Source organism: Phodopus roborovskii, unplaced genomic scaffold (genome assembly GCF_943737965.1).
Source record: "Phodopus roborovskii unplaced genomic scaffold, PHOROB, whole genome shotgun sequence".
In the NCBI taxonomy this organism is placed as follows: Eukaryota; Metazoa; Chordata; class Mammalia; order Rodentia; family Cricetidae; genus Phodopus; species Phodopus roborovskii.
Window position 1 is genome coordinate 4,848,921 of NW_026126549.1, and position 16,296 is coordinate 4,865,216.

General features: G+C 35.7%; 1 protein-coding gene across 7 annotated transcripts in view; it reads left to right on the plus strand.

Annotated features, from left to right (window-relative positions):
• Window positions 1-16,296, plus strand: part of Tcerg1 (transcription elongation regulator 1) — a 53,143-nt gene that overhangs the window by 13,755 nt on the left and 23,092 nt on the right. For 4 of the 7 annotated variants that reach the window (XR_007835551.1, XM_051200839.1, XM_051200842.1 and 1 more), the window contains 8 exons: window positions 3,064-3,126; window positions 4,154-4,354; window positions 4,848-4,960; window positions 5,944-6,032; window positions 12,278-12,438; window positions 13,841-13,897; window positions 14,044-14,110; window positions 15,021-15,071. Coding sequence is in view for 6 of the 7 variants with exons in the window: in XM_051200839.1 (XP_051056796.1) it covers window positions 3,064-3,126; window positions 4,154-4,354; window positions 4,848-4,960; window positions 5,944-6,032; window positions 12,278-12,438; window positions 13,841-13,897; window positions 14,044-14,110; window positions 15,021-15,071 (802 nt within the window). In the remaining variant the exon portion in view is untranslated. The remainder of the gene's footprint in view (window positions 1-3,063; window positions 3,127-4,153; window positions 4,355-4,847; window positions 4,961-5,943; window positions 6,033-12,277; window positions 12,439-13,840; window positions 13,898-14,043; window positions 14,111-15,020; window positions 15,072-16,296) is intronic. The other 3 variants (XM_051200840.1, XM_051200841.1, XM_051200843.1) reach the window with 3 other exon arrangements.

A 16,296-nucleotide genomic window follows, 5' to 3' on the forward strand; every position in this document is an offset into this window, starting at 1 on the left:
ATCCCGCTGGACGAGAACTCAGAGATCTGGCTGCCTCTGCCTTCTGGGTTCTGGGATTAAAAGTGTGCTGTAGCACCCAGGAGAATCTTACTTTTGTAGGAATGTAACAAATAGTTTGACACTTGTCAAAATCTCTGTTTTTAAAAACATACTGAGAGATAGTGTCTTGCTTTAGAGCCTATCCTTGCCTAAAGTTCACTTGTCTAGACTTAAACCTTGAAATGGTGGTCTCTTTCATGGTTAAGGACAATGGAAGGCCAGTTCTCAGTTTTGAGTGTGAAAGTGCTGAGCTATTCATTTGTAGAGAACAGACTGAGAGGTAGCATGATGATACTATAAAAATATTTTGAAAGACCATTGTCTTCTAATGTTCTTACTTGGAGCAGAGAAAAGGCAGAGGGTGCATACTAGCAAAATTTTTGTGGGAAGCAGAAGTTTTGTCACATTCTTCATTTTCATACTTTCTAAAAATTTAGGATAGGTAGTGGTGACCACAAAATCAAGATACTTGTAAAATTTTGCAGTAAATTGCATCTGCTAATGGCATTTTGTAGGTTAACTGGAACAAAACTTGGGGTGTGTGTGTGTGTGTGTGTGTGTGTGTGTGTGTGTGTGTGTACTGTGAATTGAATTTAGGGATCTGTGGATGCTAGGCAAGTACTGTACTCCTGTGCTGTACTTCTAGTCCATGGAAACTCCAGCTGGGTAGCAGTTTTGTTGTCCAAGATACTAAGATTCTTTGGAGGGTCTTACAGGAAGTAATAGTAGTATTTGTTGTAGGAATTTCTGATTTAATCATTTATTTTTCTTAAGTTCTACAAGTTGGTTTAGTGAAAATGATCAAAACACTTAGTTTCTCCTCCTTGGATTTTTTATTATGTATAATTAGATCCTCTCTTTTCCCCTTCTTTATGTGACCTCTGAGTTAAGGTGAAGTAGGAGAGTTATTTTGTTTTTTCTAGACAGGGTTTCTCTGTGTAGCCCTGGCTGCCCTGGAACTTTTGTTGACCAGGCTGTCCTTGAATTTACAAAGAGTCTTTGCTTCCTGAGTGCTGGGATTAAAGGTGTGTACCACCATTGCCTGGCAGAATTGGAAGGATTTATTTGTATATTATTTATTTTGCAGCTTCAAATTCTTTGAAATAGCATGGTCTGGTTGTAATGAGGGTGATTAAATAAGAGATAACACGATGAAGGAAAGTAGTAGAATTAGTTGAAATAAAAAGATAAAAGGTAGAATTTGAGGGTGTTAACAGATTAGGATTAGAGGTATCTGTTTCTAAACCTGAAATCTTACCTTCAATTTTAAGAATTTACTGTCACTGACATTAGAATTATCCAACATGCTAAGTGGAATTTTCTAATTTCCTAATAGTGCATATTTTGAGGACAGCATAATTTGTAGGAAAATTGGACAAAAGCTCCCCCTTTTAAAAAAGGTTAGTATTTCAGATATGTGGTTATTTTGTGAGTATTTATAATATACTTGTAATATCTTCAGGGAAAGCCTTAGATTTATCTGTTTAGCTTGAGAAGAAACATGCTAATAGTCAGGTGGAAACACTAGAGTTGGCAATTATGTCTGAATATGAAGATACTTGATTCATAAGTTACATAGTGAAATTTTTTTTTGGTGGATAGTTTAGAATAGAATTGGAATAGAATATATATACTTTATATATGTGTGTGTGTGCACACACGCACACACACACACTTAGAATATTTATAAATTTATAAATTCTAAGGGAAGAAGTGGTAGTTTAATAGGTTTGGTAACCCTGTAGATGACAGTATTTATATTAATTTAAATGAATAGCCTATAACTTTAATGAAGTGAATTTTCCTTTGCTTTATTTCAGCATTAGGAAAATAAAGCTATACATAGTTTTCTTCACTTAGCATGCTTTTGATAATTCAGGAATTTTATTTTGATTTAAAGTTAGCAGAAAGTTTAGTGTTAATATTCTTTGTGAAATGATAAAAGAAATTAAAGACACTTCAAAATGTAGTGTGTGTGTGCACGTGTACAGTTTAAATTATTTGAAAACACAATTTTAATTTTGTTTTTTGGATTAGGAGAGACTTCCTACCCTTCAGTGGGAAAGTTTATTTTTAGTACTGTATTTTATATTTTTTAGATTTGCAGTACCAAACTAAGTTGAGTTTTTCCCAGGTACCAAAAGAGTAGATTTTTTTTTCTTCTATATTCTTCAGACTTTTACTTTTAAAACATTTTAAAATTTACATTAAATTTTGAATTTCCTCAGTTTTCCAGCTTTTTTCATTTTTTTTTTTCTGCTATCATTCTAATGTATCATGATGAGGCTTCATTCTTCTCAAAACTGTATGTAATATTTGTTCCTTCATACAAGTCTACTTTAGCCAGCCTGAGTGGTAGAGGTGTCTGCAGTTAGCAGCAATTACTGAGAACATTAAAGGGATGAAGTAAGTGTTGGCCTGCCTCCATGCTCTTCCATATTCATGCCATTCCAGGTATAGGCACAAAGCAGATATTTTGACACCAGTTGAATGCTACTCTCTCCATCTGTGATTTTGTGCAGTAGGATGTTGGATCCATCTTATGCCTTATTTTCTTATCTCCTGGCCCCTCTGCTCTTGTCTTTTCCTTTCTATTAGTTTTGCCGTATTCTTTAGCCCCCGCCTGTAGTTTCAAATGAGCATCAGCATAGCATAAGTACCTTGTGTGCATTGCCTGTTCCTGGCATGTGAGCAACGGCAGCTGGGTTTGGTGTCTGGTGGAAAAGGTGCCACATGAGAATTTATTACATATGTGTAACAAAGGGGTTTTCGTTTGTTGAATTTAAACTTTAAGACTCCTTCAAATATGAGAGCTGGTAGGTAATTGATGTTATAGTTTAGAAATAGAATCATTGGATTTGGCACCACTTCCCACAAAATGTGAACTACTATTTTATTCCCTTCTTGGTCTTTCTCATTGGAATTAGATTCTAAATTGTAGTGGTAAATTATTTCCCTGAATCCCAGTGGTAGCCGACATACAATGGCAGCTTTCCAACCAATGCTTGCTTATCCATTTTACAGGTGTAGCAATGATGCAAATAGTCAGCTGCCCGTATGTAAAGACAGTCGCTACCACCAAGACCGGTAATTTTAAAACCATATTAGTTTGTTTTGTCTGTAAGTTGGCATGGTAGTGAATGTTGTTGTTTATCCTTTTATTTATTTTATTGCCCTAGTGAGTGGAGCTTAAAATTTTTTTTAGTTTTAATGAGCAGTTTAAATGCAGTTGTCATATTTGGCCAACACTTAATTTCCCAGTTGCCTGTAGTATTAGCTTCTGTGGTTCACAAAAGCAAATGAGGTCAGATCACTTTATATATCTTAATTTATGTAATAAGTGTAAACAACTTCATTCTCATATTCATAACATTTAATTTTATTTTTGATATATGTTTTTAAGTTAAATATAAAATGTCATTTCCATGTGTAAAATGATGTGGTTATGCTTGCATGCAAGTGACTGTGTGCGATATTTGTATATAGCATTACATTTGCATTTTAAAGTTAGCAAAGTAAGACTACCTAGAACTTAGATTCTAGGATTTTGTTTTCCATTTGGATTCTTGTTTCCTTATTTTTAAATAATACCAGCTTATTTAGCCTCCTAAAAAACAAAAATTGTGGCTTGCCTTTAAAAATAGATAGATGTCTCTGCCTTTTTATGGAAAAGGGTAGTCTGATAGTCTACATGAGTTATCATCAGTCATTTTACTTTAAAACTAGGAATTCTTATTCTGATCCTTCTAAGTATTTTAGAAGTAGGAAATTTATGTTGGGAATTACACTCAGCAAATTCTTATTTCTTTAGAATCTGAGAACTTAAAAAAACGTACATTTCTGTTATTAGTATATCATGTTATTTAGACACTGTCATAGAGGACACCTAAACTTTTGACTGCTCTTAAGGTCAGTCTTGGATCCAATTTCCACGTCCAGTTGAATTTAGGCTTTAGAGTCAAAAGACCAAGGGGGAGTAGTCAATAATATTTAAATAACCTTTTATATACTATTCTTGTTCTAAGTATTAATATTTACTAGAAGGATTTAGCTCATGGTTTATTTTATATTATAAATTAATATTTGGATCTAACTTTTTACTATTCTTTTTTAGGTGTATTACCAGGAATGGCCCCTCCTATAGTACCCATGATACATCCCCAGGTTGCTATTGCAGCTTCACCTGCTACCTTAGCTGGAGCAACAGCAGTTTCTGAGTGGACTGAATATAAAACTGCAGATGGGAAGACTTACTATTACAATAATAGAACACTAGAATCAACATGGGAAAAGCCCCAAGAGCTGAAGGAAAAAGGTATAGTTGTTTTGTGACTCAGGACATAGTATGAACTGTAATAAGTAAGTAGAATGCTATTTAGAATTATACTTTGTAAGCTAAAAATAATTTTTATTGTTGGTATATATATCACACATTTTTCAGTTATGAGGCATTGTGTATTTATATTGTCCTTACGGAGATTGAAAACACTCATCAATAAAATTTAGGTCTTTGGCATCTAGTGTGTATCAGGTTTATAACGCTCTTTGTTGTGAGTCCTTGCATCTCTTCAGTTTAGTTTTGTGTTTTATGGGTAGTTGCTGTAAGTGATAAACATGACCTGAGAATGTGTTCTCTTGAAGTCAACAGGTTAAAGAATTTTCTAGTTATATTAGAGACAGTACCAAGAAGGGCATTTTGTGTTTATGGTTAACATTTAGAAGTAGAGCAACTCAACTGCTTACTCTTTGTAAGTTCTTTTAAAAATTACAGAAAACTGTTGAATGACATTGTCTTAGTTATTTAACAGAAAAATTAGATGAGAAGATTAAGGAGCCAATAAAGGAGGCATCTGAAGAACCATTGCCAATGGAGACAGAGGAGGAAGATCCTAAGGAAGAACCTATAAAGGAGATAAAAGAGGTAAAGGGCCAAGGCATGCTAAGCTGGGGGCCAACCTGAGTTGCTTGGTAATGTTTACATAGAACAGAACATGTATTTGATGTACATTAAAATAGTTGTAAAATTGGTCTCTGAAAATTTGAGGTTCTTTGGAGTTTCAAATACTTTTTCCTTTGAAAGTTTCAATTTTTTTTTTCAGTGTAATTTTGTTTTAAGATTTTATTTTAAAGTAAAAGTGTGTGTGTGTTTTCATTGCATATATATGTGGGTACCCTTGGAGGCCAAAAGGAGGGTATCAGATCCCTGGAGCTGTAATAACAGGCAGATATGAATTGCTTAATCTGGGAACTGAACTCAGGTCCTTTTGGAGAGCATTACTCATCTCTAACAGCTGAGCTATCTCTCCAGCCCCTTTTTACATTTAATTGAGGTCCATTGAAAAGAAAGCTCTTGAGTCAGAGGTTGAACCTAATCTTCAGCCTCTTGACTTGCAGACTGGTTCATGTTAAAGTTAGAAGTACAACTTAACTATTTGGGGAATGTTGAGTGTATTCATATCCTTCTTCACTGTCCATTTAGTTTGGAGCACTGTCCATTTAGTTTGGAGCGGTGCCTTTAAGGGAGCAGTCCCTTTAAGGGAACACTGAGTTCTGGTTTGGGAAGCTTCTTTAATTCTCTGACAATGATATTTTATAAGAAACCATGTTAAAGGAAGAGGTCTCCTAAATTTCTCTACTCTAGTTATTTCTACTGGAAGAACATGGCACTTCTACTGGAAGTACTGGAAGTGTATGATAGGGTCCAGTTGCTACTGCTTGCTTTTGCTGATGTGCGAGTCTGCTCTTCATGTAGGGCAAGGATGTAGAACTTCTTAGAAATTCCTACTCAGAATCTCCCCTTACAGTTCTTAAAGTAGATCTTGGGTCAATTTCCATTTGAGTTATTTGTAATGATAATTTATTTTTCATTTGTCTGTATTATTAAATATAGTACTATTCCCTTAGGAGCCCAAAGAAGAGGAGATGACTGAAGAAGAAAAGGCTGCCCAGAAGGCAAAGCCAGTAGCTACTACTCCTATTCCTGGTACTCCATGGTATGTACTTAGCTCATGAATTTTATATAGTTAATATATTTGATTGTTTAAATGACTTCTTTTACTTTTTCTTCCTACCCTTGTAAATTAAAAAATCTTGTAGATTTTTAAAAGTATAGGTCAGATATGTCTTTCTAACACGCACGATTCAATATTTTGTTTCTTGTTTGTTGTAGTTGGGGTGTGCAGACCTAAAATTCAGTTGCTGCAAGTGTTTTCCATAATTACCAAACAAGTGTTTCTTCCCTTCTTGGTCCCATCCTGATATTGCTTATAGTTGTGATTTGATACACTGTGAAATCTTGAACTTGCTTTTTATTATTTAATGTTTTAAGTTTAAGTATACATATAAATGTACATAAATAGGTTCCTACCATGTGATTATTCTAGAATTCTATAAAATTATGACTTTATTCAATTATAATCTCCCTACTCTTTTCTCCTTGGGCCTGGTGTTTCTCTTTCCTCATCTGCCACATTAGTGTTTCTTCCTTCTCCTATTTCTTCTCACTTATTTAGTGTGTAACCACTACACATGCTGCAGTGACTTGTTTTTGAAGCTTTGTACTATTAGAGTCCTTCCCAATTTTGTCCTGGTCCCTCTTTGCTGTGCCACGTCCCCCTCCCGATTTTTTTTTCTGCATCTGTGTTTAAAAACTATGTGAGATAATGTTGAATAGGTTTTATTCTGAATTTCACACAAAATAGCAAGCAGTTCTTGAGGATGATGGCATATGTTCTTTTGAGTAAGAGAGTTTCCTCAGAATGCTTTTAGTCTTTCGTATGTATGAGTTATGTTAGTAGCTGTTACTGATGATTGGGTCAGTTACTGATGTATATAGATGTATATAGATCAGTGGTTATCCATCATTAGTAATTTTGCTCTCTAGTGGGCATAACTGCAACATTTTTGGTTGTTGTACCTTGGAGATTGTAATAGCTTGTAGTAGATGAGTGGCAGGTATGATCACTTACCATGAACATTTCCTATAGAAGTTCTGTAGCCCACCTTGCCCTTAGTCAAGGTGGCACATCCCTAGACTAGATCCTATAAATTATTAAGGGTTGACAGTCTTTGTATTAACTCTTTTACTTTATTATTGGCGATATCTGTGGAGACCCTTATCAGCATTGGTGTCTGTTTTTTTGCTTTTCTTTTGTTTTGTTTTTTGAGACAGGGTTCCTCTTGTGTATCAGTCCTGGCTGTCTTGGAACTCACTTTGCAGATCAGGCTGGCCTTGAACTCACCGAGATCCATCTGCCTCTGCTTCCCAAATGCTGGAATTAAAGGTGTGTGCTGGCACTACCCCACCTAGCCCCAGCATTGCTATCTTAAAGGGACAGATTATATTAGAAAGGACCTACCAGTTCCAGAATAGTGATTTAAATAAATGTCTTTATGTTTCTGTCTGGTAGAGGTATTATCTTACTGGTATCTCATCTCTGGCTCTTGTAAGACTCACTTCTGATCTTGTTTTGATTCTTTCATATTTCTGCTTCTATTGTGACAAGATGTTGAGGCTTGTCTTTGTGTATTTCTGGTTTTGGATTCAGTGTATTTCCAAGGAGACCTCATTCATTTTTATGAGAAGTTGCATTTTTATGAGAAGTCATAATGTTAGAGCTAGGGATGGGGCTGCTGTTGAATTCTTATTTTAAAAATACTGTGGAGGATTTAGGTGGATGGCACACATTTGAAGATACAATATGACTTTATGCCACTTTGTGCTATTGAGGTTTACAGCACTTTTTTTTTTTTTTTTTTGTATCATCTGTCTCACATCTTACTGAGTTCCTCTGATTTTGATGTGAAAAATGGCTGTTTCTCAGTAATGGCAGCATGATTACTATTTGCCTTTCTCACACAGGTCACAATATTAGTACCAACACTATCTCTAATGTAATTGCTAAGGCAGTTTAAACTTACTTTTATGTGTAGGGAATATCACTAAAGCTTGTAGTAAAAATGTATTTTAAAGACAACTAGGGCCAGGCCTTGGTTCAAGGCCAGCCTGGTCTACAGAGCGAGTTCCAGGACAGGCTCCAAAACAATACAGAGAAACCCTGTCTCGAAAAATAAGACACTAGGTACGGTTTTTTATATGTGTATTTCATTGACTTAATAAACAAACTAGTTTAAAAATAATTTTGCAGAATGTTTCTGATCTGATACAAGATCAGAGTTATGGAAATAGTCTCTACTTAATGCACATGCTACTAAGTTTGATTTCTCTGTGTTCATGAAAAAACTGATAACCAACCTCACACTTCATTCTCTCTTTGGGGTTTCATGTTTCACATATGGACGTTTCCTTAGAATAGCTGAACATTCTTTTTGACTTTGTGTAATTATTGCTTCTTTCTTTTTGCTGTTCTGGAACAGTTGTAATTTGTATGTCTAGACGTTTGGATCTAGTCTCCATTCAAGCCCTTAACTGTTTTTCCTATGATTTATATCTGTAGGGTTCTCTCCCCCTACCCCCCATTGACCTTCCAAGTTATGTAGTGACTTTTTTTTTTTAAATGGGGGTATAGCTTGAGGGTGAGGAGGGGCTGATGGGCTGATGAGATCCTCCCAGTATGATGTCTTCAGCAGGGCAGATCAAGGAAGGTGGTGGGTGAGGGGGCTTTTCTGGGCCTATGGTCTCCCCACCATCATCAGTCTGCTCAGGCTCCCATTTTCACCTTCCACATCAGCAGCAGTCTAATACATCCCTTAAGTTAGAGGTTCTCATCATGGGAGTTGCAAACCCCTCTGGGGGGGGGGGCAAATAACTTTCATGGGAGTTGCCTAAGACCATCAGAAAACATTACTATTCATAACAGTAGCAAAATTACAGTTATGAAGTAGCAATAAAAATGATTTTATATGTTTGGGACACTACAACATCAGTAATTATATTAAAGGGCCAATTTTGTCTCCTTCTGTGGCACTGACCACACCCATTGGGGGTGGAGCCATGGGCGGAAGTGACCTGTGGAAGGAGGTCTGAGGAAGAGCCCAGCCAGGGACCATTCTCTAGCTGGCAGGACTCTCTTGCTGGCAGGACTCGGACAGGAGAGCATCTGGTGGAACTTGCTGGTGTTCATCTGTCTAGGTTGTAAGTTATTTCTCCCTGAATAACATCTGTTCGGCCTATTTGTTTATCCTGATCCTTATTTAACCGCAATAGGCCAAAGCATTAGGGAGGTTGAGAAACACTGCCTTAAGTGGATTGTCACCACAAGCCACCAACATCCTTTTGTCCTACTCCTAGTCCCAGCCCTTTGGGCCACTCGGTGCATATATATCACTTTTCTGGCATCCCTGTTGCTAAGGAACAGTAAAGACCATCTTAATTCTACCCAGAATATCAGCTTAGAAAGTCTTATTCTGAAGCTTTATGAGTTGTCTGAGATGTTCATGCCCTTTGATCCTGTAAATGGCTTTTATTAATTTATTCGTGTAGATTTCTTCTAAGTTTGATATATCTTTCAATTCTACCTGATCCTATACCTCTGTTTCTGGTTGCCTTTAACCTAGATAGGCTGTTATTTACCCACTTGGCTGTCTGGCACACTCTTCTGGTTCTGTAGGCCTAGAGTGTGTCAGGCTCTAGTTTGCTGTCAGAGTGCCTATTTGAAACTTTTATGTATCTATCAGACATATTTTACAGGCAGGAATGTCTGACACTCATAGTCATTGTTGTCTTATCATGAGGCCAGCATTTCTCCAGTTTACTGAGTCCAGAAAGATACCCTGCACCTCTTTGCTGTGCTGGCTGAAGTAGATCTGAGGAGATGGTTAGTTTGAAATCAGGAGGATAAAGGGTAGATGGAAAAGCCAGGTATAACCAAAATGGCCCGATTATATAGGGAAGGGCAGCCCAGATTCTGGGCTGGAGAAGTTTAAGATAGGTGCAGGGTATCCCAGTATACCTTAACTAACAGGTAGGGACTGCAGGATGCTAAGAGAACCTGGTGGCAGATGTGTTTTGATATGTTAAATAGGCTCCTTGGCCATTTGTCCCAGGGTTTGAGACTTAAGCCTAAGTGCTGCTTAAACCACCACACCCAGCTTGATTTTTCTGTTTATTATGGTGTGTGTGTATAGATAGATTTTTTTTTTTTCTTTTTTGTTTTTTGAGACAGGGTTTCTCTGTGTAGCCCCAGTCGTCCTGGAACTATGCTAGGAACTGCCAGACCCTGTGCTGGGATTTACAATGGTTTTATATAAACAGCTTATGATGTCATATTTTTATCTACTCTGTCAGGCCTTGCTTTTATTGGCATGTTGAAACTTAACAGTTAATATAAGTTTTAATAGTGTTAAGTTTGGGATATAATTATTTACTGTTTGTCTTTTCTAATGTGTTCTTCTATTCTCTCAATTTCTATTTAATTTCTTTAGTATTCTATTTAATTTATTGGCTTTTTGAGGACATCTCTTGTTATCAGTTGTTACTTCAGGAATTATAGTACCTCTACCTAACACCTTCACATTCTGTTTAAAGTGAATGTACTTTGTATGTATAAACCCTGCTGCTGGGTACACACTGACTTATGTCTTAGTTATCATACACATAACTGCTGTGTGCATTAAAATGCCAACAGGCAGGTGGAATTCAAAGAACTTAAGAAGAAAAATTTTTTCAAGACAGGGTTTCTCTGTATTGCTTTGGAGCCTGTTCTAGAACTTGCTCTGTAGACCAGGCTGGCCCTCAAAGTCACAGAGATCTGTCTACCTCTGCCTCTCCAGTGCTGGGATTAAAGGTGTGCACCACCACTGGCCCGGCTGAAAATGATTTTTTTATATAGACCATTTTTGACGTCTTCCTCATTGCAGGTTTTGAGTTCTCAGAATGGAGAATACTCTTGTCAGGCTGGTCTTCTGGGTTGGAACCTCTTAGATTTTCTTCTGAAAAATATTTGCCTCTTTTGGTTCTGCAGGATATGAAGTTCTGGTTGGTAATTCTTTTTCCAGAACCTTAAATATGTTCCTCTGTATTTTGGTTTGTGCAGCTCTTGGTAAGGAATAAGGTTGCCTCATACAATTTTTGTCATTCCTCTCCTCCATCTCTCGTTGCTATCATGATTTTTGTCCTTTATTTTTTATTTACAGCTGGTCCTTTTTTTGTCTAGGCTAGGTTTTCTTGAAGTTATTTTATATGGGGTTTACTGAGCTTACACCTCATACAGCAAATTGAGAAATGTCTGTCCATTATATAAGCCTTTGGAAGTATTTTATGTGTGTGGATATTTTGCCTTCATGGAAGTCTATGCACCATGTGTGTAGTACTGAGGGAGGCCAGAGGAGGCATTGAATTCACTGAAAAAGGATTTATAATGTGAACTGCATGTGGTGCTGGTAATTGAACCAGGTCCTCTGGAGGAGCAGTCAGTCCTCTTAATTGCTGAGCCATCTCTCCAGCCCCAGTTTCAGTTAATACATTTCCTGTTTATCTTTTAAATTGTTCCTATGTCTATTCTGAAAATTGCCATCTTTTCATTAATTTCAGATATGTTTTTTCTTTACTTGATGTCATTTTGGAATCTTTGATTATTTCAACATCTAGGTCACTTTTAGCACAAGCTCAAATTTTTGATGTTAATTTTTGATTGTATGGTCAGAGAGAACACCTGGCTTCCTTTGGACTTTTAGCTGTCTGCTGCAATGGGAGCTATCATCAGACCAGAAGTTGTAAAGGGCTGGAAATGGCTATTTACTTCCTTATAGTTGCCTCTGTAAATTTTGACTCATTGTATTTTTATATACTTAATATTAAATTTATATAAATCCTTTCATACACTTGTGCTTTGTTATTGCTTGAGTTTTCTAATTGTAAAAGCAGGATGAGTGGACTGCCATGGTTTATGGGGTTTTAGTGTAGTCTAATTAGATCATGCTTGCATTTGATATGTTGGTTACTATGGTTTGCTTTTTAAGCTATAGAGTTGTTATAATGTTTTTGTTGCCTTTGAACTTCCAAATAGTTTAAAATTTAGCGTTGTCAGATTGGGTGTGCTGAATTCAGTTCCTAAGCATTTTAAACTCTGACCACAAATTAGCATTTCTGTAGCTACTCGGCTCTCTTTTGTTCTGAAAGCCATATGAAAACCATTATTACTTAGGACCTTTCCTTTTCTTTCCTTTTCTTACTATTTGTGTGACCTTTTGCCTGCAGAATAGAGTTAACATTAAAAGAAATAGCCATCATATTGCATTTTTGTAACACAGGAAAATGGTATTTTATCTTAATCTTTAGGTGTGTTGTTTGGACTGGTGATGAGCGGGTCTTCTTTTACAATCCCACCACTCGTCTTTCTATGTGGGATCGACCTGATGATTTGATTGGAAGGGCAGACGTTGACAAAATTATTCAAGAGCCCCCTCATAAAAAAGGATTGGAAGACATGAAGAAGCTAAGTAAGTTTTAAATTAGTAATTCACCCTCTGAATTTAATCCCTTTCTACTCTTGGGTAGAAAGTATAAAGACCATTTAGAATATTTAATTTTTAATAATAGACAGCTGTTCTGGTTTAATACAATAAGGAATGTGAAAAATGTAAAGAATTTAGATAAGGTTTTCAGTTAGTTTGAGATGTTGGAACTGTTGCTGTTGACTTGGAATGTATTAATGCCACTGAAACACAACTTAGCCTTTCACCTCTTTAAGTTACTAGTGATATATTTTGTAGTAATCAAACTATGCAGAATATTTTATTAAAATTTTATAGACTAATATGCAGACTTTTATAAAAAATATAAAAAATTAATCCTGTGGGGTTTGGTGATACGCATATACGTGGGAGGCAGAGGAAGGTGGGTCTCTGAGATCCAGCCAGAATAGTCCACAGAGTTACTTCCAGACAAGCCAAAGGCTATACACATACTAAGATCCTGTTATCTCCCCACAAATCATTGAACTAGATGAAAGCTTCTTTCTTGAATATAGAAATCCTTGTCTCTTATTAGAGTTTTAAAAATCTACTTCCTGTTCTGATAGTATTTCAGAATATGGGTTCAAACATTTATGTTTCTCTGTGTAACCCTGGCTGTTGTGGAACTTGTTCTGTAGACCAGGCTGGCTTCGAACTCATGGTGATCCGCCTACCTCTGCTTCCTGAGTGCTGGGATTAAAGACTTGCACCACCACTGCCTGGTTTGTTATGTATTTCTTAGTGGAAAATTGCCCTTATATTTATTCAGAGTGTTTTATTCAGTTTGTTTTTATGGAACTTATTAATTAAATAATGTAGAAACATGGTAAATCATTTAATAATTCTAATGTAACAAATCCTGATATGGCCTTTAAAGTGGTCAAGAACTTTACATGGAAATATATCTCTGGCATTTGTGTTCTGAAGTGCTTTACAGATCAGTGTAACTGCCTAGCTGGTGCTTGGTGCCATTTTCTTTTCAGCTTCAGCAATGTTTATAGACATGGTGGTGATATTAAAAATCATAGTAGTGGATGATGCCAAGAAAATATGCAATTTGGGTTTTTTGGGGGGGGAATATTTTCTTTATATTTGAGTCAGATTTATTGGATAATATACATCCCCAAGAAGTTCTATGAATTATGAATTGGTATTTTTATTTATTTGTTCAAACTGGAAGTTTTACTTGAACATTTTTAAGTTAAGGGCCAGGCAGGAAACATTAAAAGAAAGGATAAATAAAAGTGTAGAATTGTCTTACTTGGCTTAGTTGTTTGATAAAAAGGTGCTTTTGTATTCCTTTTTTTTTTTTAAACGTGTGAATATTTTTAAAGCTTGTGAATGTGTGCGTGCAACTGTTGATAACTGTTTGAAATGTCTTTGCTAGGACACCCGGCTCCAACAATGCTGTCCATCCAAAAGTGGCAGTTCTCGATGAGTGCAAGTGAGTGAAATGACTGTAAATGGCAGCTGTTTTTCATGTGTTAAAGTGAATGTTCTGATAGTCATTTGCAGAAGAATCAGTGGCTGAAAATTCAGTAGTTGCCTGCTTATGTTTATTCAGGTTTTTAACTAACTTTTATCTTATAGTTAAAGAAGAACAAGAATTAATGGAAGAAATGAATGAAGATGAGCCCATTAAAGCAAAAAAACGGAAGTAAGTAATACATAGCTACCGCATATCCAGGTAGATTCACAGTGTAGACTTGATGAGGTTATCAGCTTGTGATTGGGGGTAATGTGTAGTGGTTGTGTGATTAGGAAACAGTAGATAAAATTGCCTTCGTTTTGTAGTGTAGACCTGGTGTCTGTTTGTTGTTAGCTTAGAATACTTGTTTATACAAATAGATATTATGAAGCTAGCTGACATTGTGGAATTCATTGATTAATTTTCTATAGGCTTTTGTAGGTCAAGATGTTATTAAGAAGTAAAATATCTCTTATTTCAACCTATACACAACACCGTTTAAGGGATGTCATAAAAATGGACACCCTCTCCTTGTTCCTAGAGACTGGTCATGATTCCCTGGTGGGGAATGGACTCAGTAGTTAGAAAATACTGTGAGAGACATTGGTAGAGCTTTGTAGTATTGGTGCAGCAAAAATGTGATGTTACTTTTAGGGGTGGGAGTGAAGTTGGAGTGGAGGGTATATGTAATGGGATTACTATTTTGCAGCAAATAAGAAAGTTTGAGGTCATTATTAGGGACTGGTTAGTTCAGATTGATAAAGGACAGATTGACTGTCGCCCGATTATGACAAGATGAGTAGAATAACTCCTGTAAAAGAGTGGTTCCTTTTAAATAAGTGTTTGTTTATTGGCAACAATGTTACATTAAGGTCTTATTAAAGAGAATTACCATAATTTGACTAGTTGTGGTTATCTAATTTTATGCTCTTTTTAAAAATTGTAGAGTAAGACATTTGTTTTAATTATTGTAAATGATTGTATTCATTCTGTTTATGTACCATAATTTTAGATATTTCTGTGATGTTAAACTTTTAGGTTGTTTTTAATTGTTTGTTCTTATAGACATCTCTGTAAGGTTTTTAACTGCTTTTATCAGGAGAATGTCAAAGAAGCCCTTTATGTGGATTGCCCGAGCTTCTCTATTTAGGTACAAAGCTAAAAGCCTATTTTTCCTGGCTTAGTTTTCCTTTTACTTATTTTATTGAGCTGGATAGTGATAGTTTATATTGTGGCATTTAGTGTAACTCTGTAAAGGTTTTTATTATATTTCTTTGCTATCTTTGAATTCCTTTAACTATTTAAATAGTTCTTCAGTAAAGTAAGGAGGTATATTGCTTGGCAAATTGCTTTACCTGTTTATCTTGTGCATGTCTTAGGTCACAGACTAGCTTGCTAAGTTCTTGTAGGTCATGGATTTTCTTAATTTCCAAATGCTAATTACCTGTCATTGTTAGTTAGTCTTTGTAGCTACCTATAGCATGTTTGGATCTCCTATAGCATGTGTTTGAATTTGCAGTAACTTGTGTAGGGAATATGAACAAATTTTATTTTTTTAATGTGCTTAGCAGATCATATTTAAGAAGGAAGATCTGTTCAAATACATTTGAGTACATTGGTTTTATTTTTTGGATTAGTTATACAAATATAGGCCTTTTTCATAGTGCATATGTTTTGAGAGGTGAACTGATTTCGTACTTACAATCTCCTTGTGTACACACAAGTATAGGCCTGACCTTAGCCCTGAAGTGCATTTTTGGATAAACAAGAAGTAAGTTAAACGTTGGTGAACCATTTTATTTCCTACTGCTCCCTCCCACCTAACTACTCCTGTGCCCTTGTTGCTCTCTGTGACCTGCCCTTCAACTTAAATTTCAGTTTGACACCCAGAGAGTGAGTAATAAAAATGTCTGGTAGGTAAGATGTTTATCTCAGACATATACTTGGCCAAGATAGAAGATACTTTTATTTTTATTCTTAAATATTTGAAATTATTAAGACTTTTTATCAATAGACTATCACTCTTAATAGATTTTAAAATATTTTATGAATTTATAATATTTTGGGAAGTACTAACTTTTTCTATATTGTATCAAGAACTAGAAATATATTCTGTTCTATTTAATTCTAACATAGTTTTGCAAGCAATGCCTGAAAAGCTATTTTCTTTTTAGTTCACCTTTCTTAGGAGCTGGAGTGAGAGAGACAGTACATTAATTTTTTTTTAACCAGTATAGCCATTGTAACGTTAGAAATACATTGTAATTTTATTATTATTAGACTGAAAGTTATGCTATTTAATTTGAGATCTCAAGATGATTTATTTTGTCAAAAATGCTGCTTAGTAGTGCTTTAAAGTCCTGATTTTAAGAACT